Source organism: Selaginella moellendorffii, unplaced genomic scaffold, assembly GCF_000143415.4.
Source record: "Selaginella moellendorffii unplaced genomic scaffold, v1.0 SELMOscaffold_4, whole genome shotgun sequence".
Taxonomy (NCBI): domain Eukaryota; kingdom Viridiplantae; phylum Streptophyta; class Lycopodiopsida; order Selaginellales; family Selaginellaceae; genus Selaginella; species Selaginella moellendorffii.
In genome coordinates this window covers 136,804-159,371 of record NW_003314265.1, presented here as the reverse complement: position 1 = coordinate 159,371, position 22,568 = coordinate 136,804, and the positions used below count along the sequence as shown (strand labels likewise).

General features: G+C 44.6%; 8 protein-coding genes and 1 pseudogene across 11 annotated transcripts; 1 reads left to right on the top strand and 8 right to left on the bottom strand.

The window, feature by feature from the left end:
* Positions 1-241: 241 nt before the first annotated feature.
* Positions 242-1,808, bottom strand: LOC112344423 (DNA repair protein RAD51 homolog). Its single transcript, XM_024669129.1, has 8 exons — positions 1,651-1,808; positions 1,448-1,592; positions 1,180-1,382; positions 1,030-1,124; positions 858-971; positions 682-811; positions 495-616; positions 242-426 (listed from the first exon to the last, which is right to left on the bottom strand). The coding sequence occupies exons 1-8, from the start codon at positions 1,738-1,740 to the stop codon at positions 303-305; spliced, it is 1,023 nt and encodes a 340-aa protein (XP_024524897.1). The 5' UTR covers positions 1,741-1,808; the 3' UTR covers positions 242-302.
* A 25-nt stretch (positions 1,809-1,833) lies between these two features.
* LOC9655526 lies at positions 1,834-4,535 on the bottom strand (annotated as a pseudogene).
* A 144-nt stretch (positions 4,536-4,679) lies between these two features.
* LOC9655525 (probable cyclic nucleotide-gated ion channel 20, chloroplastic) lies at positions 4,680-7,397 on the bottom strand. 2 transcript variants are annotated; one of them, XM_024669122.1, is made up of 11 exons: positions 7,129-7,397; positions 6,891-7,082; positions 6,721-6,819; positions 6,471-6,653; positions 6,168-6,416; positions 5,834-6,103; positions 5,633-5,778; positions 5,507-5,584; positions 5,321-5,453; positions 4,885-5,267; positions 4,680-4,821 (listed from the first exon to the last, which is right to left on the bottom strand). In XM_024669122.1, exons 1-11 carry the CDS (start codon positions 7,378-7,380, stop codon positions 4,704-4,706), a joined length of 2,103 nt encoding a protein of 700 aa, XP_024524890.1. In that variant the 5' UTR covers positions 7,381-7,397; the 3' UTR covers positions 4,680-4,703. The 2 variants fall into 2 exon arrangements, with proteins under 2 accessions (XP_024524890.1, XP_024524891.1); XM_024669123.1 differs by having other exon boundaries at positions 7,132-7,397.
* Positions 7,398-7,447: 50 nt separating this feature from the next.
* LOC112344421 (protein PAM71, chloroplastic-like) lies at positions 7,448-9,264 on the bottom strand. Of its 2 annotated transcripts, XM_024669125.1 has the most exons (11): positions 9,004-9,264; positions 8,715-8,948; positions 8,609-8,662; positions 8,502-8,563; positions 8,367-8,435; positions 8,267-8,318; positions 8,135-8,209; positions 7,959-8,079; positions 7,809-7,879; positions 7,702-7,749; positions 7,448-7,641 (listed from the first exon to the last, which is right to left on the bottom strand). In XM_024669125.1, the coding sequence occupies exons 1-11, from the start codon at positions 9,217-9,219 to the stop codon at positions 7,561-7,563; spliced, it is 1,083 nt and encodes a 360-aa protein (XP_024524893.1). In that variant the 5' UTR covers positions 9,220-9,264; the 3' UTR covers positions 7,448-7,560. The 2 variants fall into 2 exon arrangements, with proteins under 2 accessions (XP_024524893.1, XP_024524892.1); XM_024669124.1 differs by having other exon boundaries at positions 7,809-8,079.
* Positions 9,265-9,327: 63 nt separating this feature from the next.
* On the bottom strand, positions 9,328-10,918 carry LOC9655524. The gene is made up of 2 exons (XM_002963887.2): positions 10,184-10,918; positions 9,328-10,131 (listed from the first exon to the last, which is right to left on the bottom strand). Exons 1-2 carry the CDS (start codon positions 10,436-10,438, stop codon positions 9,361-9,363), a joined length of 1,026 nt encoding a protein of 341 aa, XP_002963933.2. The 5' UTR covers positions 10,439-10,918; the 3' UTR covers positions 9,328-9,360.
* LOC9654245 (transcription initiation factor TFIID subunit 10) lies at positions 10,524-10,940 on the bottom strand. Its single transcript, XM_002963886.2, has one exon. It carries the CDS (start codon positions 10,938-10,940, stop codon positions 10,524-10,526), a length of 417 nt encoding a protein of 138 aa, XP_002963932.2.
* A 108-nt stretch (positions 10,941-11,048) lies between these two features.
* LOC9655523 (probable inactive tRNA-specific adenosine deaminase-like protein 3) lies at positions 11,049-12,829 on the top strand. The gene is made up of 9 exons (XM_002964265.2): positions 11,049-11,157; positions 11,210-11,276; positions 11,324-11,375; positions 11,438-11,511; positions 11,562-11,668; positions 11,728-11,807; positions 11,862-11,967; positions 12,038-12,393; positions 12,457-12,829. The coding sequence occupies exons 1-9, from the start codon at positions 11,083-11,085 to the stop codon at positions 12,623-12,625; spliced, it is 1,086 nt and encodes a 361-aa protein (XP_002964311.2). The 5' UTR covers positions 11,049-11,082; the 3' UTR covers positions 12,626-12,829.
* LOC9655522 (CST complex subunit CTC1) lies at positions 12,622-15,627 on the bottom strand. The gene is made up of 11 exons (XM_024668695.1): positions 14,503-15,627; positions 14,327-14,445; positions 14,208-14,276; positions 14,057-14,150; positions 13,933-14,010; positions 13,724-13,879; positions 13,574-13,678; positions 13,337-13,525; positions 13,173-13,281; positions 12,846-13,120; positions 12,622-12,778 (listed from the first exon to the last, which is right to left on the bottom strand). The coding sequence occupies exons 1-11, from the start codon at positions 15,625-15,627 to the stop codon at positions 12,632-12,634; spliced, it is 2,466 nt and encodes an 821-aa protein (XP_024524463.1). The 3' UTR covers positions 12,622-12,631.
* Positions 15,628-20,785: 5,158 nt separating this feature from the next.
* LOC9654244 (zinc phosphodiesterase ELAC protein 1) lies at positions 20,786-22,505 on the bottom strand. 2 transcript variants are annotated; one of them, XM_024669278.1, is made up of 11 exons: positions 22,413-22,505; positions 22,166-22,363; positions 22,002-22,114; positions 21,904-21,919; positions 21,698-21,840; positions 21,545-21,642; positions 21,405-21,491; positions 21,319-21,335; positions 21,171-21,269; positions 21,048-21,109; positions 20,786-20,997 (listed from the first exon to the last, which is right to left on the bottom strand). In XM_024669278.1, exons 1-11 carry the CDS (start codon positions 22,468-22,470, stop codon positions 20,893-20,895), a joined length of 996 nt encoding a protein of 331 aa, XP_024525046.1. In that variant the 5' UTR covers positions 22,471-22,505; the 3' UTR covers positions 20,786-20,892. The 2 variants fall into 2 exon arrangements, with proteins under 2 accessions (XP_024525046.1, XP_024525047.1); XM_024669279.1 differs by having other exon boundaries at positions 22,002-22,111.
* Between the last annotated feature and the right edge of the window lie 63 nt (positions 22,506-22,568).

Below are 22,568 nucleotides of genomic sequence, written 5' to 3'. Positions count from 1 at the left end.
TTTACCTCTGGCTGTGCATTGGTCACTGCTAGCATGCATACTGCAGCAACGAGGAAGGAAACGAGATTCGATTTTGCAGACATTGTTGTACGCTTGCTGTGCTTGTGCAAGAGCCATGGAGCCTATTTATATTCAAATTGGAGCACATAAAGAAATACTTAGCGTGGTGCTCGAGGTGTTTTGAACTTAATTAAACACACATAATCAAGCACGTTGGTTACTTCTACTGTACGCTGTGGTATTCAGTAAAATAACCATGGAATATATTTTAACGTGAAAGCGTTTCATGATGCTGTGGGGCATTAATCTGTGACATCAATGATGCCGTCGCCAGAGATCTGGAAACGAGCTTCTTGCTCTGCTAGGCATGGTGAGCAAACGATCTTGCATATCCGTTCCTCCCCTCGTCCCTTCCGCAATGCGAGTCTGTGAAGAAAACAGTGAGCATTAGTTTAGGAAATAGAGCTAGAATGAAATGACAAACACCCGTGTACCTTGTCGTGGAGGCATGGGCGATTATGTTGCCCCCGATGGGCTTGACTTGCGGACCAGCGAAAACGGCAGACCCGTCGACTTGTGCCACAACTTGGTTAGTCAGGACCACCGCCACTCCAAACTGTGAAGCGAAATGTTACTCTAAAATCTAAAAGCAAACGAGCGAGAGAGCGATCGAGAGCTTACCTCGTCTGCCAGTTTCTGTAGGCTTCTTAAGAATCTAGCAAGGTGCATTTGTCTGGCAGATAGTTCACCGCGTCCCGAAAAATCGGTCCGATACAGAGCAGTCGCGCTGTCTACTATCATCAAGGCAAACCTGCGAGGAGAGTGTTCGTATTTAACTTATCAAGGAAAATGCTTACCTCGATTCAGCCATCATAGACGCCGCCTCTAACAGAAGCTGTGATTGATGATCAGTGTTGTATGCTCTCGCGTAGGCAATATTGTCCAAAACATCTGCTCCATTCAGCCCATATCTATGTAAAGGAAACGATCATACGGAATCACGAAAAAGAAAGAAAGACGTGATCCAACCTCTCGGCGATTTGCAACAATCTCTGTGGCCTGAACGTTCCTTCGGCATCTATGTACAACGCTTTGCCTTCACCGCCTCCTTGATCCAATGGCAGCTTTTAAGAAAACACAAAACTCAGCGATCCATAATGTCAAAACGACCATACATACCTGACATGTTACACAAAGCGTGTGACACAACTGGGTCTTTCCAGTCCGAAACTCTCCATAGATCTCCGTTATGGAGCCCGTCTCAATGCCCCCTTCCAGGATCTTATCGAGTTCTTTGGACCCCGATGTTATTTGGATGATCTCGGATCGCTGCTCGTGCATTTGTGCCGCACTTGTGAATCCCATCGGAACAAGCTTGGTCGCTACGCAAGTTCCATAGAACAATGAGAAAAAAACAAAAAACAAAACAGAACCAAAATGTACATACCCGCTTCAGTGATCTTGTCGACCTTAGCCTCGCTTATGCCTTTGATCTTGAGCAGCTCCTTCTTGGGCGAATAGGCCACCGCTTCGACGGTACAAAACCCTGCCTCTCGGAGCTTCTTGACATCCACCGCGGAAATGCCACAGTGCTGCAGCACAGGGAGATTTCTGGAATAAGCGCCGCCCGATCGATCGATCGACACTTACCTGGAGCTGCTCCACGAGCGATGGTCCGTGCTGGACATGTGGCTGCTCGTCCACATTCATCGCCGTGGCGCCCTTGTCCATGGCGCTCATCGCCGCTGCTTGGATGCCCTAAGCTAGATCACTCCTAAAGCGGAGAGAGCGTGTAGTATAAAACCTATCTAGATTTCCTCCTATTGGCCAGTGTTTGAAATGCAAGCCCGCCATAAAAGGGGCACCTTTAGATTCTATGCTTTATGCCCTTCCACGTGGGTAGGGAATATAATCCGCTTCAGCTGAAGCCCTTACAGTTGCTGCGTCTTAGAGCAGCGATGGCGGGGGTAGAAATTCATCGCTGCTCGATCTGTGGGCGATTGAGCTGCTCTTTCGCCGCATCTCCGAGAGCTTCGTGACGAGATCCATGGCCTTGATCCTCCAGAGAGAGGCGCGACTGGTAGTGAGTCTCCTGGCTCGCGGCCACAGATCTTCGCCGGCTTTGATCATCGCGAAGAAGAAGAGCCTATAGATGACGATCATGCTGAAAACCACGGCGAGGTTGGCCCATTTGGAGCGCCGCATGTTCACTTGGTAGAACTCGGACAGGATGAGGCGGCCGGGGATCGTTGGCAGAGCTGGGAACTTGTTCGAGAAATCAACGCCCAGGAAATCGTTTTGGTACATCCCCTGGAGGGAGAACATATGGAAGCTGAGGTAGGACACCGGGTACTTCCAGAAAACCTTTGGGATCTCGTTGGGAAGGCGGAAGAACCCGGCTACAAGCATGAAAAACCCCTGGAAGGAAACACCACAAGTTTTTCATTGAGACTCATATTAGTCCGGAGAGTTTACCTGGATTCCAGCTCCAGTGATGATACCCATGAGAAAGTTGGGGACGACGCTCGCCACTGCCATCATCAGGCTTTCCACCACCGAGACGCTACAGAAAAGAATGAGGAGGAAGTAGATGAAGTGGTCGAAGCCCGGGTTAAGTCCGACCATGTAGTAGCAAATGAATCCCGAGACGAAGCATATGAGGAACAGAAACGGCAGCGACGACAGCGTGTTCGCAATCACGAATGCTGCCACTCCATAGTGACCATTCAATCTTTCTCGAGCAAAAACCTGGACATGGACATGGTTGAGTCGAAGAAGAAAACGCAGTACGTCGAACTCACCTTCATATCTTCCACGAAGGACGGAAAGCCACCAATCGACATGAAAGTGAGGAAACCGGCAACGTAAGCCATACACGAGGCTCTTGCTGCGATGGATTCATACGTCGATCCCACCTTGAAGTAAATGGTTCCGATGCACAGAGTCAGCAACATGTAGATCGCAAGCCGAAGCCAGTAGTAACCAATGTCTCGGGTCATGTTGACGAAAGATCTGCACGTTAGAGTCAAAGACTGTGTAAGAAAGCTGGCCTGGCTTCCATTCGGTTCTGAAACAGTACCATTCTGCAAACAAACTCATCCATCAGTCAAATAGTTGCCAGGAACGGGAAGTCTTACCAGAGAAGTATACTCGTTTACTTTGGAGTCGGCCCAAACTGCCTGAGTCGACAACGGATAACTATCCAAAAGTATAGCCACAACTTCCGTGGCCGTGATTTTGTTAAGAGGGTCACTGGAATCCAGTTGGTCATCGATGTAAGATCCTTTGAGAGTTTGCTTGACTCTGTCGAAGTCCGAGTTGATGGCTCGTAGAAAATGGTCCGAGGGATTGCGCAGCGGAGGGCAGGGAAATCCCGCTGCGGAGAAATACTGAAGAAAGTTTTAAGCGTTCTTTAGCTGATCAATCAACTTGGAAGAAGTTGCCAGTACCTGGTGAGCCGATCGAGATTCACCAAAGTAAACAGTCCTTCCGTTCGCGAGGAGGAAGAGATCGTCAAAGAGTGCAAAAACTTCGCTGCTGGGCTGGTGAATCGAGGCCAAAACCGTGCGGCCATCTCTAGCTAGCTTCTGCAGAGTCTTCGTCACGAAAAACGCCGAAGCACTACACAACAAATGTCAAAAACATTGTCAAGAAAGAGACAACTTAGTTTTCCATGAAGAACACGAAGTGTATGCTATACCTGTCAAGACCGCTCGTGGGCTCGTCCAGAAACAACAAATGTGGCCTTAGAAGGAGCTCCAGAGCAATCTGACCCTTCTCTTCTCACCGCCGCTAAGCCCCCGCAAGTGCCAATTCCCAATGACAGTGTCGGCGCATTCGCTAAGCCCCATCTCCAAGATCGCCGTCTCCACCATGGCGATCTTCTCGGCCAGCGGCATCTCATCAGGCAGCCGCAGCTTCGCTGAGTAGAAGATCGTCTCTCTAACTGTGAGAGTCCCGATCAAAACATCTTCCTGTGTCACATAAGCCTACACGAAAAAGAAAAAGAAAAAGAAAAAAATCGGCCCAAGAAGAAAGAAAACTAAGATCACTCACAGCCGTTCCAAACGAGGCCTTTTGCTTCTGCCCGTTGATCCACACGCTCCCTTCTCTCTCGGCATTCCTCGCAAGCCTCCCTGTGACGCCAAGATCACGCAAGATTCCCGAAATTTCAAGAGAGATCGATGCAAGCACACGATATTACCAGCGAGGGAGTCGAGCAGCGTCGATTTCCCGGAGCCGGACGGTCCCATCACGGCCAGCAATCGCCCGGGCTCGGCATAGCCTGTCAATCCGTGAAGAACCTTGCGCGCCTGCCCTCCCTGACTGGAAGAAACCGAGACCGTGAGGTCTCGCCATGCCAGAACCACGGACGATGTCGTCGCCTTGGCCGCCACTTCCTTCTCCTCCTCCTCCGCTCGCTTGCGGACCTTGCTAGCATCCAAAACGACATCGATCATCCTCGCCCAGTCTGCCGCCGCCATTGTGAAGCCGGATTGATGGATCCGCTTGAGGAGGCGGCCAAGTGGAGAGGATTTATAGAGCGCGAGCAGCAGTAGCAATTCCCCCTCATGGCGCAGATCATCGAGGACGTCGCGAAAATCTGGGAGCCATAGCGTGCGCTTGAAACGCGGGTTTTACCGCCGGGCGGGAAAATCCATCTCGAATCGCAGCCGTCAGACTAAACATCATGATCCAGCCGTTCATTCCTTCTTGTATATTGCGCTAGGCCACCTCTTGTTTGCGCGCATCTTCTTTCTATATCTCCATAGCGTTTGGATCTTCCCCGCTCCCCATGATCTCAGGAAGTGCGATTCACATCTAGAAAGAAGACTCGTGAATTTTCTTGTAGAAAATCTTCGAGGAAGAACAAAACTTGTGTACCTGATAGCTCTTTGCACTTGTGGATCTTGTAGCAACTTAAAGTCCCGGCTCACTTCTTCCAGAGCTTGCCTCCCGATGGAAAAGGCCTCGACGTTACCTTGGCACACGACTGTTCTAGTGGAGATGGCTCGGATTTGCTTGGAGAAGCGAGAGTTGAAGAGAGACATCGTCAGCAGCTCTTCGCCGCAGATATCTCCGCCTCGCAGCATTGCGTAAGAGTCGTCCTCGTTTTTGCTTTGCAGCGTTCCTCGGACGATGATGAGCATCTGGTGGACGTGAACACCACGACGCGCGACCTCGCAGCCGTCGATGTAGAGCTTTTGACGCAAGCGCTGGAAGATCTGGTCGAGCGAGTGCTCACCCATGGCTCTTAGAAGAGGAACCTGGAAAATAGAAAACCATGGTGAAGTTTGTCAATCATGGACTCGGAAAAAACCTTTTGCACGAGATCTGTGAAGAGCAGCCTGCGAATATCTCTGTGCAGATCTTCCGGTAAGTCCTCCAACAGCTCCTCTTCCCCGACACCGGTGGTTGCTGCCCAGTGAAATCTCTCAAATTGTCTCACTCGCCTTGAAAGAACACAAAGTAAATTTCACGAGAAGCTAAAAACATTCAGTCATACCTTCTCAATTTTGGAGGCAGATGACGGCGGGTCATCCATTTCTCAACTTCGTATCGTTTTAACTGCATTTCCAAGGATCTGAGAAAAAAAACAGAAGTTAGAACCAAGGCGAAAGTCTAAAGATACCTGCGACCGAGGGACTGTAGAAAGCTTTGCATGTTGCCGATGAGCAACGTTAACAGTAGCAGGCCCAGTCCAATGACCGTCATCACAAAAACGACCTCCCAGATGAACAGGCTCGGAATCTGGTTTCCAGCTAACGTACTGATTTGCTGCATTGATCACGAAGCGAGCAACATCTATCAACAGCTTCCAACTTCCACTTACCTGAAACCCCCAAACCAAGGAGAAAATATATCTGGTAAAGCTGTTATTATGTGTAGTCACCAGCACAGCAGGTTGATATATACCGTATGTGAAGACACGAGATGGACTGTCAAAGCACTGAGTAGCGTTTTCATTGTTCACCCACAAGCTCCTGACGGCATTTCCAATGAGACGTTCTTGCAGGGTTCCATTGCCGCAGTCTAGAAAGTCTCCAATGCATCGTGAACTGGTAGCATTTCTGCAAGCGTTATGCAAACATTGGTTCACTCTCTGCATACGTAGAAAACAGTGTTACCCTGAAATACTTGTGATTGGTAAAGTACTAAAACCATACCTGCAACCCGAAAAGGTACCAGCAAGAGCCAACGACGTGGCCTGAAAGGAGGTAGAGAAGAATATTGATGACGAAGTTCGCCCAAGCGGTCTCAAAGATAAAACCGATAGAAGTATATCCTGAAAGAAACGGCAGCACTCTAATTATGCGTGGGACGCATTGGAGTAGCATTGTGACGCGGAGCACATTTTTGAAGTAGTTTGCACCAGCTGCTCCCATGTAACGCGGCACAACAAGTTTGATCATAATCTGGATGATCATGAAGTGATTTAGCGTAAAATCAAGAAAAAAAATTGAGCTTACTTGTGGAAGAGGCAAAGTTGACAAAAGATCCAGCAAAAACCATCCCGTCAAGTACTTCCACGCTATTTTCCTGGGATTGTCGACAAGATCGCGAGTTGCAAAGGAAACTTCGCGGCCGGACAAAAATCTCCTCTCTGGCCTCTCGATTTTATGAACCGATGGAGCAACATACGCCAGCCGAAACTGCGATGATCTAATCACGTGAAATTGAATTTCTTGAAAGAAGGAAAGGGAAAGACAAAACCGTCACCTGGAGGAGGATGTGCATGAGATAAATCGTGTCAGTGATACTTCTCAAAATTAGCAAAACAGTGGAAGCTTTCTGGTCGATGTAAATGCACTTTTGGTACTGCCATGAAACAGTGAACAGTTCCAAATAAGTCTGTCCGATCTGATGCCGAAAGCTAACAAGAAGCTCACCTGCTTTACCGCGAGGAGGAAAAAAAATAGTGGATCGAGGAAAACGCTGGTGAGACAAGACAGAACAAAGAACTTGTTCCAGCGTTGGACGAACTTGGTGTGAGGATTTATGACTCCGCGTGACAAGTGGTACCAAATCTCGCGGAGCACTAGCCACAACTTTCGTAAAAATCCAGGCACCGCAACACTTCCCTACAAGTGGAAACTCTTGAGCAATGAGAATTCACTCAAAACTCACCACAGAGCGCTTCTCCTCCTTGTGGAAATTGGGGTCAAGATAGGCCGGACAAGTCGTACACAGCGGATTGTCGCATTTTCCCAGAGGACCCGACTGGATCAAGTGCTCGTGCTTGGCGACGCAATCCGGAGCTACGCGCTTGGAACTTCCCCTCTTCCGATCCTCAGCTCGGATCGAAGGAGGCTGCGAAAGGGGGCCTGAAAGCTCAATGCCGTGTAGCATCGGGCTATCGTCAGCATAGCCGATCATCATCTCGCGCTTCCGCCGCTTCGATCCAATCTACGCTACCATTGAAAATCCCTGCCGAAATCCCTTTGAATTACCCCGCGCCATTCCCATTCCACCAAAAACCCTACTGGGAGGTAGAACAAAGCCATTTTGACTCTTGGTCACGCTGGTAAAAATCCTTGTCTCTGTGCAATCATTTACGTTTTACTTGGACCCAGTGAGGATCTCGAAGAGCGTCTCTCCAGCAAACACGAGGAATAGCGTCCCGCCAATGTACGCAATCGCCTGTAGAAAAGATGAAAAATGCGAAAGATTATTTTTCTCGATTTGGGCTTTAGCTCCAACCTTTTCGGAGATGTAGTTTCCCATGATCGATCCACCAAGAACAGCGAGCTGGAAAGAAGAAAGCTTGTAAAACACTCTCGTTCGAGCCATGGAGTCGAGATTCTTACCAATGTAGCAGCGCCATGACCAGCGATAGCTCCAGCCACCACACCAACAGGAGAGGACGCCGCTGCTAGAGCTGATGGACGAAGAACTCGCGTCAAGTTTTTTCATGTTGGTTTGAACCAAGCAAAGGACTGGAAGTTTGATCCATTCACCTATTGTCGAGAAGAACGACTTGTCTCCCCACTCAGCCACGAACACCAGTGCGAATGTTGAGATAACTACGCTGCTCGTCGAGCCGCCGCCACCGTTTACTCCAGCAACGGCCAGTTCCGCCTAGAGGTCAGCAAGCACGAGATAGCGGACGTGAATTCTATGAGCTTTTACGTACCTCTTGTTGCTCTTCTTGTGATTTTGATCCTTCCATAGAAGAAGCGTCCAGCAGCGTAGACACTCCGAAGTAAATCTACAGTTGAAAGTCCTTTTGACTACAAGGAAACGCAAACGAAAATGGAATGTTTACCAGCAAAGCAACAGCGGCAAGGTCGTCTAGCGGTATTTCGTTGCTGCCTAAGCTGCAAGAGATCTGGAGATTGGTTTGAGATTCTAGTTCTTCTGATTACCTGAAAGGTAGAACACCGTCTATATAATGAAATGCCCGTCCTAAAACCACAGATATCAATGTCATGGCTCTGCATGAAAGAAGGCACAACGTATCTTCAAGCAACGATATCATATGAACTATAGCTATAGCTTACACAAGAGCTCCAAATGTTCCAGTAAAAACAGCAACATTGGATCTCCTGCTCGCCAGGATTGCCTGCATAAAAACAATTCATGGAAACTCGAGATTGGAGGAGATTACCGCAATAAAGAATGTTTTGTCTCCCAACTCCGAGAAAAATATTAGAAGAAACGCCTGCAAAACTTTCAAAAGATCGTTCCTCCATGAAAGAAAATTCTCTACGTACCAATGTAAAACCGCTTTTAATCTCGTCAATGCTTCCCAAAAATCCCAAAAATGATGCGCTTTGTTGAGCGTCGGCCATGGAGCTTCCAGCCCAGGCCTGAGTGAGTGATTGCAACGCGAAAAAACCACTCACAGTCGCCACCTGGAGGATCAAGCGTCGCAAATTGCTGATCTTTTCTTCTCTCTGTCTCACATTCGTGAAATCCGAGCCCGGGAACGCTGGAAACCGATTCGGCTGACAAAATCACCATGAAAACGAGCTTCTACATCTCGAAAATGTCACACACTACCTGGAAATCCGACGAGAAGCCGATCGACCCTGCCAAATCTGGCGGCATCCTGTCGGAAACCCTGGAATGCAGCCTCACATCCTGATCTACGATCCGAATCGAAGCTCTCTGCCGCTTGCAAATCGATGGAGCCGCAAGGCGTCGCCGCCATGGCGCAACCAGACCCTCGCCATGCGTCCACAATGTGCCCGACGCAAGGCATTTGGAGCAGGGCATTGCTCCAATGAAGCTCGCGCGCTAGCAATCTATCTCCAACGCTAAAGCGCGAGCCTGCCACGTGGCTCCAATGGAGATTCGATACTTAGGAGAGTCGAACCCGCGACGTTCTTTAAGATGGATTAGAGACAATATATTCGATTAATAGAAGCTTAGACCAAAAATTTCTCCCGCTAGAACAGCGAAGCCAAACGCGATGGCTACGATCGAGGACGCCCACGAGAGCTTGCGAGTGATCCACGGGATCTTCTCGTGAAGCGCCTGGCTGCAAGATCCCAAGAACACGGTGTAGCTGCTCATGGCCGCCACGGTTCCAACCAGAAACATCGCGAGGAAGGAGACCCCGGCCAGTCCGGACGGCATCGCCAGCGCTGGAAGGATCATGAGAAGCGCGTCCGGCTGCAAGCCATAGACGATCCCGGTCGCGAAAGTAAAGCCCAGCGATTTCTTCTTCGTCACAGCAGCCTCTTCCTCCACGGCTGGCGATTCCTGTGCTTCTTTGATCCCCACTGCTCCGATCGCGATGAGAGTCAAGCCCACCACTCGAGCTCCCCACGTCCGGAGCACCTCGATCTTGAGCCTGTCCTTGAGCAGCAGGAAGAAGAAGCCGAAGAGGACCTGGCCAGCGTCGTGACCGCATCCCCACACGGCACCAACGGCGGCACTCTCGAGCTTTGATCGTCGGCCGATGCAAAGGGGAGCTAGAGCTGCCAAGTGGTCCGGGCCAGTGAGAGTGTGGAGGCCTCCAGCGATCAATCCAGCCCAAGCACTCACCAGTGCAATGCCGAGCTGGTTTGTCGATGCCTCCCTCGCCACATTCTTCTCAAACGTTGCCGCGAAGGCCCTGCCGGATCGCAAGGCCAAAACGATGGTGGCGGCCGCGAGAACAGCAGGCACAACCCATTCTAACACCTGTGGATGGAAGAACTTAGAGACTTTTTTTTCTTGTCTAAACGACTCTTACCGGTCTTTTGCGTTGTCCAAAGTTCTCGCTCTCGCTTTTGATGCCGGAACTAGAAGAATCAGCGCTCCAAAACGCTTGGCAGCGAGTTTTGCCATTCCAATGCCGTACTGTGCTGCGCCATAGCTCCAGATTTCTCGCCCGGAGACACCTGTTCGCCTTCCATCTACAAGAAGAGAGGCTTCCCACGCCGCCTCCGATCGAGACGAGCCGTGGCTGCTGGAGCTGGATGCCGCCATGGGCCGCAAGGCACCGCATTCTCCGCCTGGACGAAATCACAGCGCCATCGCCCGCCTAGGAATCTATCTAAACCCTATGCAAAACCCTAGAAAGGAAGAGAAGATCATTGATCCGGGGGAGCAGCGGCGGCGGCCGATGGCGCGAGATTCCCAGCGGCGCCAGCGGCGGCGCCAGCACTGGATGTATCCGCGAAATATTCCGGACGCCGCATCTCCACACCGTATTCCTTGAGCGCGCTCACAAGATCGTCGTGGCTGAGCACCATCTTGCGCTGCTGCTTGGCCCCCGACGACGATCCCCCCACGCCCTGCCGCATCTTGCAGTATTGCATCGCGTCGCTGGCGATCTCGGCCACGAATTTCTGCGCCGCCACGGACAGGAGCCTCTTGACGCCCACATCCGAGCACTGGAATCCCGCCGCCGCGGCGTAGTAATCGACGAGCTCGTCCGGGAATGTGGGGACGTAATCGGCGAGGAAAGAGAGGAAATCCACTAGCAGCTTGTCCCCAGCCCTGTCCATCTTCGCGTAGCCTTCTTTGGGGAGGAGCTTTTATATATCAAAAAGTATCCCAGTGACGTAGACGCCACGTCTACGTGGCCACGTCACTATTGAGGGTTTAACTTTTAGGGTTCTTGGGAAGAGGGAAATCGTGGGAGCGGCAATGGCGCTAGCGTCGGCGTGCTGCTCCGGATCGGCATTTCCCACAGCGATCTGGGAGAAAGGGCGAAAGCTGCTGGTATGAGCGATTTGCCAGGCGGCTTAGACTTGCTCCCACAAATTCCTGGCAGATGGATCGACAGCGCTGGTCGATCGTCCACATTCCTGGCCACGAGGAGGTCGATTCATCGGCAACAGGTATGGGACAGAGTGTGATTGTTTGGTCTCTGAACATATCGACGCAGTGGATGTTTTTGCTGCGCACATTCAAGGAAAGCTTGCGAGTGTTCTTATAAAGTGAGTGTTTTCTTTGTTCTTTTCTCATCGTGAAAGGTAGAATCTTACGTTGTTTTTTTTAGGGAGCTTAGTGTCGTGTTTCCTCTCACTGACTTGAGCCATATAAAACGAATTCGATCGAAGCGCGATACAGAAGGTGCGTGACTCCATTTTCTTAGAAGGTAGTATAAGATGATTCAAACGCAGGTCCCCTTTCGATCATTCTGTGCACACGAACCGATGATTCAAGCACGATTCCATCGCAAGTAGCCGAGCTGGTTGAGAAGCACAGCTTGGAAACTTTCATTGCCAAGGTCTGTAGTTTAGGACGTTCTATCAGTTCTTCACTCTAGTGACTTACTTCTCCTTGTAGATTCCTAAGCATCCGGCTGCAGACAGGGAAGAATGGGCTACCCAATGCAATCTCTGGCCGACAACGTTCCACCCCAACAGGTAAGTGTGAGCGAAACCACTAGCTGTGATCTCAGCTTTGTTTTTCCTTCGAAGTGCAAGGCCTTCGAAAATCCAGTTTAACGAAGACGAAGAGAGAACGATAGCTGCATTCATGGTGAGAGCGATGCATCAAGCTTCACTGGCAATCGACCATGGCCGGGTAAGTTACCTTGGTTGATGCAAACCTCCCAAGAACTTATATGTGTTTTGATTTATTTATTTTGGCTCAGCTTTCAAATGGTGCTGTGATAGTTGATCCATCCATCGGCCAGGTAATTGCTAGTGGCTATGATGAATCCACTCCACCATCTTGCACGGATTGTTCATCTTGCAGTGGAGGCTGGCATCCTCTCCGGCACGCAGCTATGGTCGCCATTGAGCAAGCGTCCGAGAGGGATCGACGTTTGTTTCCCGACGATAAAGAATGCGACGAAGCTACGCTATCCGTCAAGAGACAACGCTGCGAAGCCAGCGCTGCCGAGAGCATCCACATCGAGTCGAGGTCCTCCTCTATCACGGTCGAGGCTTCTCGGCCTTACCTCTGCACGGGATTCGACATATACTTGACGAGGGAGCCCTGTGCAATGTAAGGGTTGTTTTCGTGAAGTGAGCTTTGTTTGCTGCTTGCTAAGCTTGTTTTCTTCTTCAGGTGTGCAATGGCTATGGTGCATCAGAGATTTCGAAGGGTCATCTTTAGAACCTCAAATCCAGACAATGGAGCTCTCGGTGGGAAGTTTTTCCTACACAGACAACCGAGCTTAAACCATCACTACACTGTCATCCAAGCGACTCTAGCGGAAGACAACTACACAGATTAACACGAGCTACAAAACCTTGTTTTTGTTGAGTGCAAGCTCGATCTCTTTGCTGAGATTGTGAGCTTCTCTAACGTATGATATCTCTTCTACTGATCTCACAAGCACGCGAGCTTTGTTGTCAAATTCTCTAGGACAAATCTCGCAAACCAGAGACTGCAAGTAGCAAGAAAAAGCTCCTCGTCAATACAAGCTGCCTTTGAAGTGTATACAAATTATTTACCATAGGAGGACGATGACAGGCTCTAGTTGCAAACATGTCGATGACCGCATGGTCGCTCTCGCTTAGAGGTGTACTTCCATCGCCTAGAACTCGATAACTTTGCGAGAAGTCTTTCCTCTGGTCTCTTTCGTAGACAATGCGCTCATAGTTGCGAAGAATGGCACACAAGGCGTTCGTGTGCCTTGTAACGCATTGGTCCCGATCAAATTTCAGTCCCAAGAGGTGATCAGCAAGCACTCCGTGAGCCGAGCACTCGGTTACGCCAGAGCCATCATCTGGATATAAAGTTTGGAGGCACAGGTTGGTACAAGTGGAGCAATCGCTTACCAATGACGAAACAACCAAAAGAGACATTGATGTTGGACACGAGACTTTTGGCAGGAGTGTAGCCTAACCATTTATTCCAGACGAGCACGAGTTTTGATACGGCAACAACCTGTACAAGCTCGCATTTCAGTGTATGAACAATGTTGTATGTAAACAAAACTTACCCTCGCGCGAAAGCTTATTGTAGACGATGGTGACGGCGGTAAGTTAGGCAAGCTAGAAATCCAGTGTGGACTGGACTTCGGTATTTCGCATCCCAAAGCTGAACAGCGATAAGCATCTTTGGAGCTGAATACAAAATAAAAATGGCAGCTCCCAGGCGTTCCTTCCATCACTAAATCAAATTTGGACACCTGAAAGAAAGACTACTCACGAACAAAGAAGAATAAAAGGCGCAAAACCTTGTAAACTTGATATAGCATCGATGAGCAATGGAGGTCCGGAATTACGACATGTATCTCGTGCGTCGCATCAAAAAACTGAAGGGCCCCCGAGGTTTTAGAGACCTGTCAGCGCCTTGTTATTTTCCAAAACTTATGAAGCATGCATACCTCGAGGCGGCCCAAAACAACAAAATTCAAGTCGTCACTGGAAATAATGCAACGATTGAAACGGTTGCTGTGCTGTTTTTGCTGCCAGATAAATGAACTAGAGTCCTCCCAGAGTTGCTGAAGATATTCTTTGAGTTCCAAAAAGGGTGGAATTCTCTGCCGATACAGGATGCCTGGAGTTTGAAGCTTCAAAATGGAAAGAGAGAAACCTGCAAAGACGACTTAATATTTCCCCTTTGTCCAAGGAAGCAAGATTGCTCGTGAGACATAAACTCCTTCAAACCATCCTGAACGTGGAAGCTAAAATTCATGGACCTTTGCATTAGTACATACCCGAGAAACACGCGTCGACGTCGTTTGAATGCAATCGAAAACATCCGGTCCACTGCCCAGCTTCTTTCTCAAATCTAAAACTGCTCGAAGTAACCTGCTCAAGAAAGTCTTCGCATTTTTTTTTTCGTGAGAATGGAAACGGAAAGCTTACCCAAATGTCTCGGTAAAAGATAAGTGCTGAAATTTACTTAGGCACGCGGTTCTCACAGGCACTGAAATGCTGAACATAGAGAAGATAACACAAAGTTTAGAAGGACCGTAAGAACTTACACTGTATCTAACGAAGAAAAACAAACAATTTTTACAGTAGAACGAAAACAAGCACCCAGCAATAGGTACTTTCTCCAACCCCAGCCTACAGCAGCGATATGTACATTAAGAGCGAGTATCTGTAAGCCATGGATAGTCAGGAAAAAACCGTAAAGAAGAAACGGAAATGTTTTTACCGTTGCTCCAACGCGAAGACCATGCAGAAAAGTATGCTCCTGGTGAGTCAGTAGCAAGCAAACGTTCTCATCCAGCTCCACCATCCTTCCTTCGAATTGTACCCCAGTAACTACACCAACGTAGGAGCCAAAAGTTTTCTTGTCCCGAACCAGATCACTCCGCAAGCTTCTCGGACGCTCAAGTTCATCCGGTGTTCGGCTGACGAAAGTAGTCCTTGTGGCCGCCAAAATCAGGTGCAAGTCTTTCGGTCCAACGCTGATCATTTTCTTTCTTAGACCGGTGATGCAAATCCAGCTGCCGACGCAATCCAGTAGAACAGGACGCCAGGCAGACAAAGCCCCCGAGAAGAAAACCCGAACCAGCTGACCATCTTCTTCCGCATCTTTCTTCGAGCGTAGACGCTGATGACTACAGTTCCTTAGCTCCACAAGAAAGCCTTTAAGGACCTGTCCATCGCCCTTTTCACCCCCAGCGAACAAGCTCTTCGCCATGGAAAACGTTGAGCCTGTGCAGGGAAGAGCGAAGGATGGGCTAAAACAATGCAAGCATCCCCGCAGCGTGAGCCGAGCCTTTCCACCACTTCGTTTCAGAGGTGGCGTCTCCAGCATCTCATTCTTCACGTCGGCCGACGCTGGACTGAGACACAACCGTGGAAAAACCTGAAGTATCGATCCATCTTGCACGACATGAAGCTCATGGACCTCCAGACAAACGGAGAGACAATCCTCCCTTGCTTTCTCAGGCTTGAGCTTTCGGATAGAGGGAATGTAGTTGAAAGACGTGATCACCACTTTGGAACCCAGAGGACACTGATCCACGTTCCTTAGCAAGCAACACCCCACACCTGTATCATCTGCAAGGGCGAAGCTATCGCCAGAATGCCCAGACGAGGAGTGGCAGCAAAACCCCTCGTTCCAGAGCTGGATCTTGCCTACGATTACCCACGGAACCCTTGAAGCCAGCAGCAGACCCCCTCTAGATTCCTCTACTTGTACCTTCTGGCGCTTGGAAACTCCGAATGCGGGCGCATCACTACCTGGATCTGCGGCAACTGTGAAGGGACCCGTGAAGCGCTCCAGGTCACGCAACCGAAGACGAGGGCGGCCTCGCCACTCTTCCTCCATTGCTAGGGCTCATAAACCCTAAATTTCAAAATTAATGTTGCCGCCTGTTTGGAGGCTAAGCAAAATTCGCGTAATGCTTTTCTAAAGCCTCAGAGATGTGCTCGAAGCAACAGGTAGAAACCTCGGTGACAAGAAAAATACTTCTCCCATTGCTTCTGCTGCCTGGAATGAATGTTGCAATGCAACAATCCTTGGATTACTAATTCTCCTCAAACAGTGTAAGGCAGAAAATGTATAAGGTAGTAGATAAAATCTTGTTGGATATGCCACTCTTCAATGCTGCGGCTGTCTCCAATAACAGCTCTTCATGGCGTGAATTGCACTTGCTTGTCTCAATGCAAAGATTTTCTCTTCTACTAAATCCCCCACAATTTTTAACCAACTATATTAATTTGTATCCATTTATATTTATTAAATTAATTTAGCTCTGTGTATATATACATATAACCCTACCTAGGTAATAAACTAATTCTAATAATATAGCATATCTATTTGTGACTGAATCTAGTCCATCCATTTTTATATACCTAATTAATATATCTATTGCTATATCTTAAGCATCAACATTGATGGACATGAGAAACACTGTAATTTGTTCTTAAAGGGTAGAGCTTTTTGACAATGTTTTACTCAATGTGTTTTACTTTTATTTTATCATTCTTTTTTCTTCTTTAGATTTGTTAGAACTTTTTGCTAGATTCAAGATTAAATAGCTATCTAATCTATTCTTCTTTTGATCCTCATTCCATTCTTTTCTTTTGTTATGTTATGTTAATGTAGATTGAGGAGTGTTGTTCAAGACTATAGATGATGCATCATTATTGTCACCTAGTAACATTGTTTCTGTAGCTATGCCCTTTTCAAATCAAATTTTTAGTGTTGTATAGCATGATGCTCCAAATCTTTAATTTGTTACCATCTCTAATTTCCATAGGATGTAATTACATGGTGTTTTTTATTTTTGGTATTTTACCATTTTTGACTGATGTGGAGCATGACCATAACATTGATTGGGGAGTTATGGATGATACAATTTGATTCTTGGAGAATGTTTGAGGATTAAATATATAGGACTACAATGTTTATAGATTTCTGTCATTGAGGAATTTGATTATTTTAAGGATAACTTTAGTGATTAGTTGGAAATGTTGTGAAATAAGTGTCAATTGTTTAATTTACCATTTAATATTTTCTCTTTGCTTTTTATTTTTTCCTAATACTTTTTATTTTAAACTTGAGCCACCTTCTCATATTTATAGTGTTTTTTCTTCATTTGTAGCATTTCTTTCTCCTAATATGTTGATCATTTGTAACTATTGTTCTCAATTTGGTGTTAAGTTGTCCTTTTTATATTAATTTAGGTGTTGATCATGTGCATAAAACCAAGAATCTTGTTTTAGTTTATTGGCAAAATTCTTAATCAATTTTAGTTCTTCATATTCTTTTATTTTTAGGGCTAAGTTATTTTTATTATAGTTTTGGGTTTAGTGAATGTCCCTAGTGTGAGTGGCATTGAGAGCCTTTGTTTTGCTGTTATTGCTAAAGATTTTATATATTCCTTGAAAGTGTGGAATTTTTTATTGATTTTTCCTATCTCAAGTATTAAATTATGTATTAAGGAGGTTAAGCAATGTAAATATGTTATTTATTTATCTTGTGGTGGCTGAAGTGTTTTATAACAAGAGGTCCTCAAGCTTTGAGCACATTTTCCTTTTTTAATTTCTCTTTTTTTTTTTCTGACAACAATTGGATATGGTACTGGAGTGAAGATAAATGATATTAATTGTGAAGTGAAACAAGCTTAGTGAGTCTAAAGGGAACATCAAACCCCAATATAGTGAGTATGAACAAATATGATAGTGAAATGCTACTGAACATAAATAGTAAAATGAGGATAACCACAAATGAGTCTAAATGGAGATGATGCTTCGAAATTGAAGTGGAAAATGAACAAAGTGAATTTAACTTCCTATCTAACCCAACTAAAACAAACTAAACTTCTAGATATTTATAACTTCTTGAATTTAAACTTCCTGGGGATATTTGAGGTTAAGTGTCCTTGGGTTTAAATAGTACTAGGCTGGGTAACGTCCCGAGAAGTTCAAATTCAAGGAGCTTACACCTAGGGGCTTGGGCCTTCCTGTCGGGGATGGAAGTGGGGGTACCAATATTGGGCGTTAAGCTATGGTGTTTCCCCTCGACGTCCCGAAGCAAGTGTTGCACCTGAGAAGTTCAAATTCAAGGAGCTTACACCTAGGGGCTTGGGCCTTCCTTTTGGGGATGGAAGTGGGGGTACAAATACTGGGCATTAAGCCATGGTGTTTCCCCTCGACGTCCCTCGAAGGCTTGGGATTTAAAAGGTCCCATGATCAAGTCTTATTGTACTAAAAGATGTTAGGAATTTGGAGGCTTAGTATGTTTGGCTGATTATGCTTATGGGGAATGTAGCCAAAACTTAAGTTCAATCTAATATAAGGAGGGGGATAGTGAGAGATTTGGGAATCCGTAGATGGATAGCTAATGCTCTGTTGCTTGTGCAGTGAGTAGCTAAAACTAAGTAGGACTAAGTAAGAGCTAATGCAATAGACAAGAACTTTCGCGAGAGAATTTAGTTAAGCCCAAGGCAATGTTGGTCGGATAGACAAGATAACTTGCAAATTAGAAAGGAAAAATTTGTGGCTTACACCCTTTGATATCAAGTGTACTCTCCAGAGTTTGGACTACCTAATTTAGCATTATTCAAACCTAAAGACACTTAAAAACCCTTAACGAATTGAAAAAGCCTAGTATTATTTAAACCGAAGGATACTTAATCTTAAATATTTTAAGAACTCTTAACCAATTGGAAAAGGGAATGCACTCTTATTTATAGGCTCTTTCTCTTTATATTTGAACCCTATGGATCGTCTTTCGGGTTGTTCTTTTTAGGTACTTACATAATTGTTCAACTACAACCATATAACATTGAGTAACTACACTAATTACTACTCCAAAGTTAAGGAGGAAGAGGTTACTACTCTACTATAAAGATGAATAAAAAAGAAAAAGCAAAAGGGAAGAGATTAAAAAAGTTATAACGAAAGTCAAACTTAAAGAATGCAAAAGTTAGATATAAATAAAAATCTCAAATCCAAACATTCCTCAAAGATAATCAAAATTACCCTTTATGTGAGTGCATGGAATATAAAAATATGAATAACAATTAACCCAAAACCCCTAACTTATATAGAAGAGTGAATATAACCAAAAGGAAAGATTCAAAAGATTATTTAAAAGAGCTCAAATATAAAAGGAAAGGGCATATAAATAAAAGTGCATTTTTCTTTGAATTGGTTAAGGGTATTGGGATATTTGATATTTAGGTTTGAGTAATATTGGATTGGATAACTTTTTGAGAAGTTTTAATTTAAAATTTAAAATTTCATACTAGAATGGTGTTTGTTGGTTTAAGGGAATCACACCATATATTGAGAGAAGTGTGGTGGATTATAAACAACCAAAATGAGTAATTTGAGAGACATTTAAATATATAAAAGTATTACTTTACTTAATTAATACATTTATTATAGTAATATATAATATATAAATTATTCATTTGGGATTGAATGTGGTTCATCCATTCTTGTATTGCTTATTAAGTAATATAATTTTCTTACATCCCTATGGTAATGATAAGTTATTTTTTGTATTAATGGACTTTTATTATTACATATTTTATTATTAATAATATGACATTTCTTTCAATAAGATATGGATTAAAATATTTTTCTAAATAAAATTTTTAAATATAAAAAAATTCTATACATTTACCAAATATTTGAGATTTACATAAAATTTAAATAATGAAGAAGCTTAACATTCTATTAATAGATAGTGATCATAATATAAAACTTTAGGGATATCTTGTGGGAGTAATTCATTTTTGTGTATGAGACATTGTTGCTAATTTAGAATAAAGAAGAAGACTTTATTTAAGTAACGAAATAACAATCAGTAGTTTTAGTAATAATTGATATCAAAATAAATACTTCTCTAACTTATTATAGTTTAAATAGGAAGTGGGGACTTAAATTTTTTAATTAATTTCTTCTTATATTGAGAACATTAAAGATTTTTTTTAATATTTAAATCATAACTAACTGATATATTATATAATTTAAATATCATAGGACATTTAGAAATTAAATTTGATAGTCAAATTCATAAGTTTAAGTTTTGGACAAACATAAGGACAAAACTTTTAATATAAATTGTTATTGTTAAGTCAGAATTAATAAATTAATTAATTATGTGAATTAAGTTTTCTAATGAAATTTTGTTTTTCATAATGAATGGTTTAATAATGTATAATATGGTTTACTTACCTATGTTGATTAAATGGACTTGTGCATTATTTGCAAAAGGATACGCTGTTACAGCTCGGTATTGTATTATGGATAAGGATCACAAAACTAAAAAGGGGCAACAAGTTTCAAATGAGGGATCACTCTTCTTTCGCAAAGGGTAATAGTTTTACAAATATCTCATTACCAATATTTTATTAATGATTATTTTTTATAATTATTTATTTTTAAAATAATTATATTTCTTTGTGAAACTAATTTTTTTAATATTTATATATATTAGAAGGAGATTTATAATTGTCTTTAAACCTGTATGGGCACATAAGCTCAATCATATAACTAATGTATTTATTTTACATTTTCTTGTTTTCATTGAGAAATTAAATTTTGGGTGGTTGTTTTTTACTACTTTTAGAATATATGTAGTATAGAATACTAATATTAATTTTTTATTTTGAATGGTATTCTTTAGTTTTGTTACAAGAAAAATAAATTAATAGCTTTAAATAATTGGGATGATAAAGAGTAGGAAACTGTTTTAATTTTATGTATCACTTAACAAATGCTAAAATATTGGAAAGTAGGAATTTTTGGGAAAAGGTTTAATTAATACCATGCAACGCAATATTGTTATCTAGTTACACATATATGGGCCATTGCAAGCTCGCTATAGAGGATTGTGACAAACCAAAAAATGTCATATTTAAGAGAAAACAAGAGCACCCTCTCCAAGCTCTCAAACTTGGCTTTATAATCCATTTGTGGGTGGAAAGGCTTTCATACAATACATTGTCTTGGACAGGGATGATTTTTTCTTATAAAACGAGTTTTTTAACTTTAGTATAAAGGTGAAAATATGCTAGAACATACTTAGAAAGCTTCTAAAGTGATTATAAGGTGTCCAAACCATATAATAGCTTGATCATCCATTGTTATTCAAAGTGAAGGTAACGTGGTCCATGCTTAGAGCTACGCTTGCTTTTCCAAATCTCGACTTAGCTGCTTCAAGTTCCTGGCTTCCAGTTCTCTGCCAAGAATTTGTCAACATACAGTTGCATTGCAACAAAATAGACTCACTGAACAGCCGCTCATCACAAGGGACTTGGCGTTGATAGCCTTGGCTTGATCCCCAGCGATTTCTGGATTGACATGAGAAGTTCTCTTATTTCAAGGCTCTGGATTAGAGGGTGGGACACTTACGAGCTCCATGGATGGTATTGTCAATTTCATGAACGAGAACATCCACGTCTTTGGCTTTCAAGCACCATGGTACTCTCTCGCTCTTCCGGCTCACCAAAGCTACGTAGAATTCTCAACTTTAGTGAAAGACGCTTAGCGTAGAGCTTACCAATGGAGTTTCCCGAACTGCAATCCTTTCTAGTGACATCATTAGTTTGCTACCCACTGTGTTTGGGAACATAATAGAAAACTTACGTTCCCGTTTCCTTGTAGATGAAACCGCAGCTTTGTTTCTTTTGGCACAAAGACCAGGATATCACGTTGTGGTGGTCATCTTCGACGCTGCACAGAGTTAGACAAGGCTTCATTACGACGCGAATAACGAAAGGACTTACAGTGGATATGAATCGTTTCCAGAGCACAGCAGATCGTCTCCATAAAGCTCATCTTCGTGCATCAAGTCTTGAGATTGCTGATTTCCAACTCTCAAGTCCTGAAAAGAAAAAAAACCATATACAAATCAGCATACTGCAACACAAGGTCCTTACATTGTTTAAAAGGAGTTCATGCACGGTATACTTTGTGGGAACTCTAGCAAAGCAGGCTCGTAGCGTAGCTCTAATGTACTGCCGCAGACCTTGAGGCCCATAGATTACCACGGGTGGAGGTAAAACTCCAGGCGACAAAAGACCTGGAAGGATGATAAATCGCAACGGTGAGAAGAATAAAACGAGAGAAAGAAAGAGCTTCTTACCAGGGAGTCCAACGATCTGATAGTTCCATTTGGGAGGAAATTTTCTTTGTCAAGGTTCGAGCTAGAACGAAAAAAATGAAAAGACCTTCTTTGGATACATTGTTGATGTCCATGCTCGTTATAAAAATCGTGCACTGCTTCTCGAGATAAGAGGCACGCTGAAGTTCGCGATACACATTGTCTCCGCAGTTAAAAATGAAGCATCGTCCTTCTAAAAGAAAGTTCTCGAAAGCCAAGAAAACAAAAAGAGAGAAAAACTCACCATTTTTTACAAGAAGGCACGGTTCGGTTCTTCCAGGGAAGAGAGAAGTGCCGAGAAATGCGAACTTCGTGCCCTTGTGTTTGCTGTGATCGGACGAAATGTGGAGAAATTTCCCACCTGGGAGCTCGAAAGATTGATCCGTGACAATCTCGACCTTGCGCCTCTCGGCTTGACGGATTTTCACGAGATCGTCACTCACTGCAATGCGTATGAGCCTCCGCGTCGATCGAGAGGTAGATCACCTTACCGGATGAAATGCGCTGCGCAATGCCGCTCTTCCTGAGCTTGGATGCCGCCACTCTCATGAATAAAACGAATGGGGAAATGCTAGGGCTCTTGGGTAAATGGTAAAACATGCTAGGGTTCTTGGGTAGGGTTTTAGTGTTTGCGGCATTCTTGACAC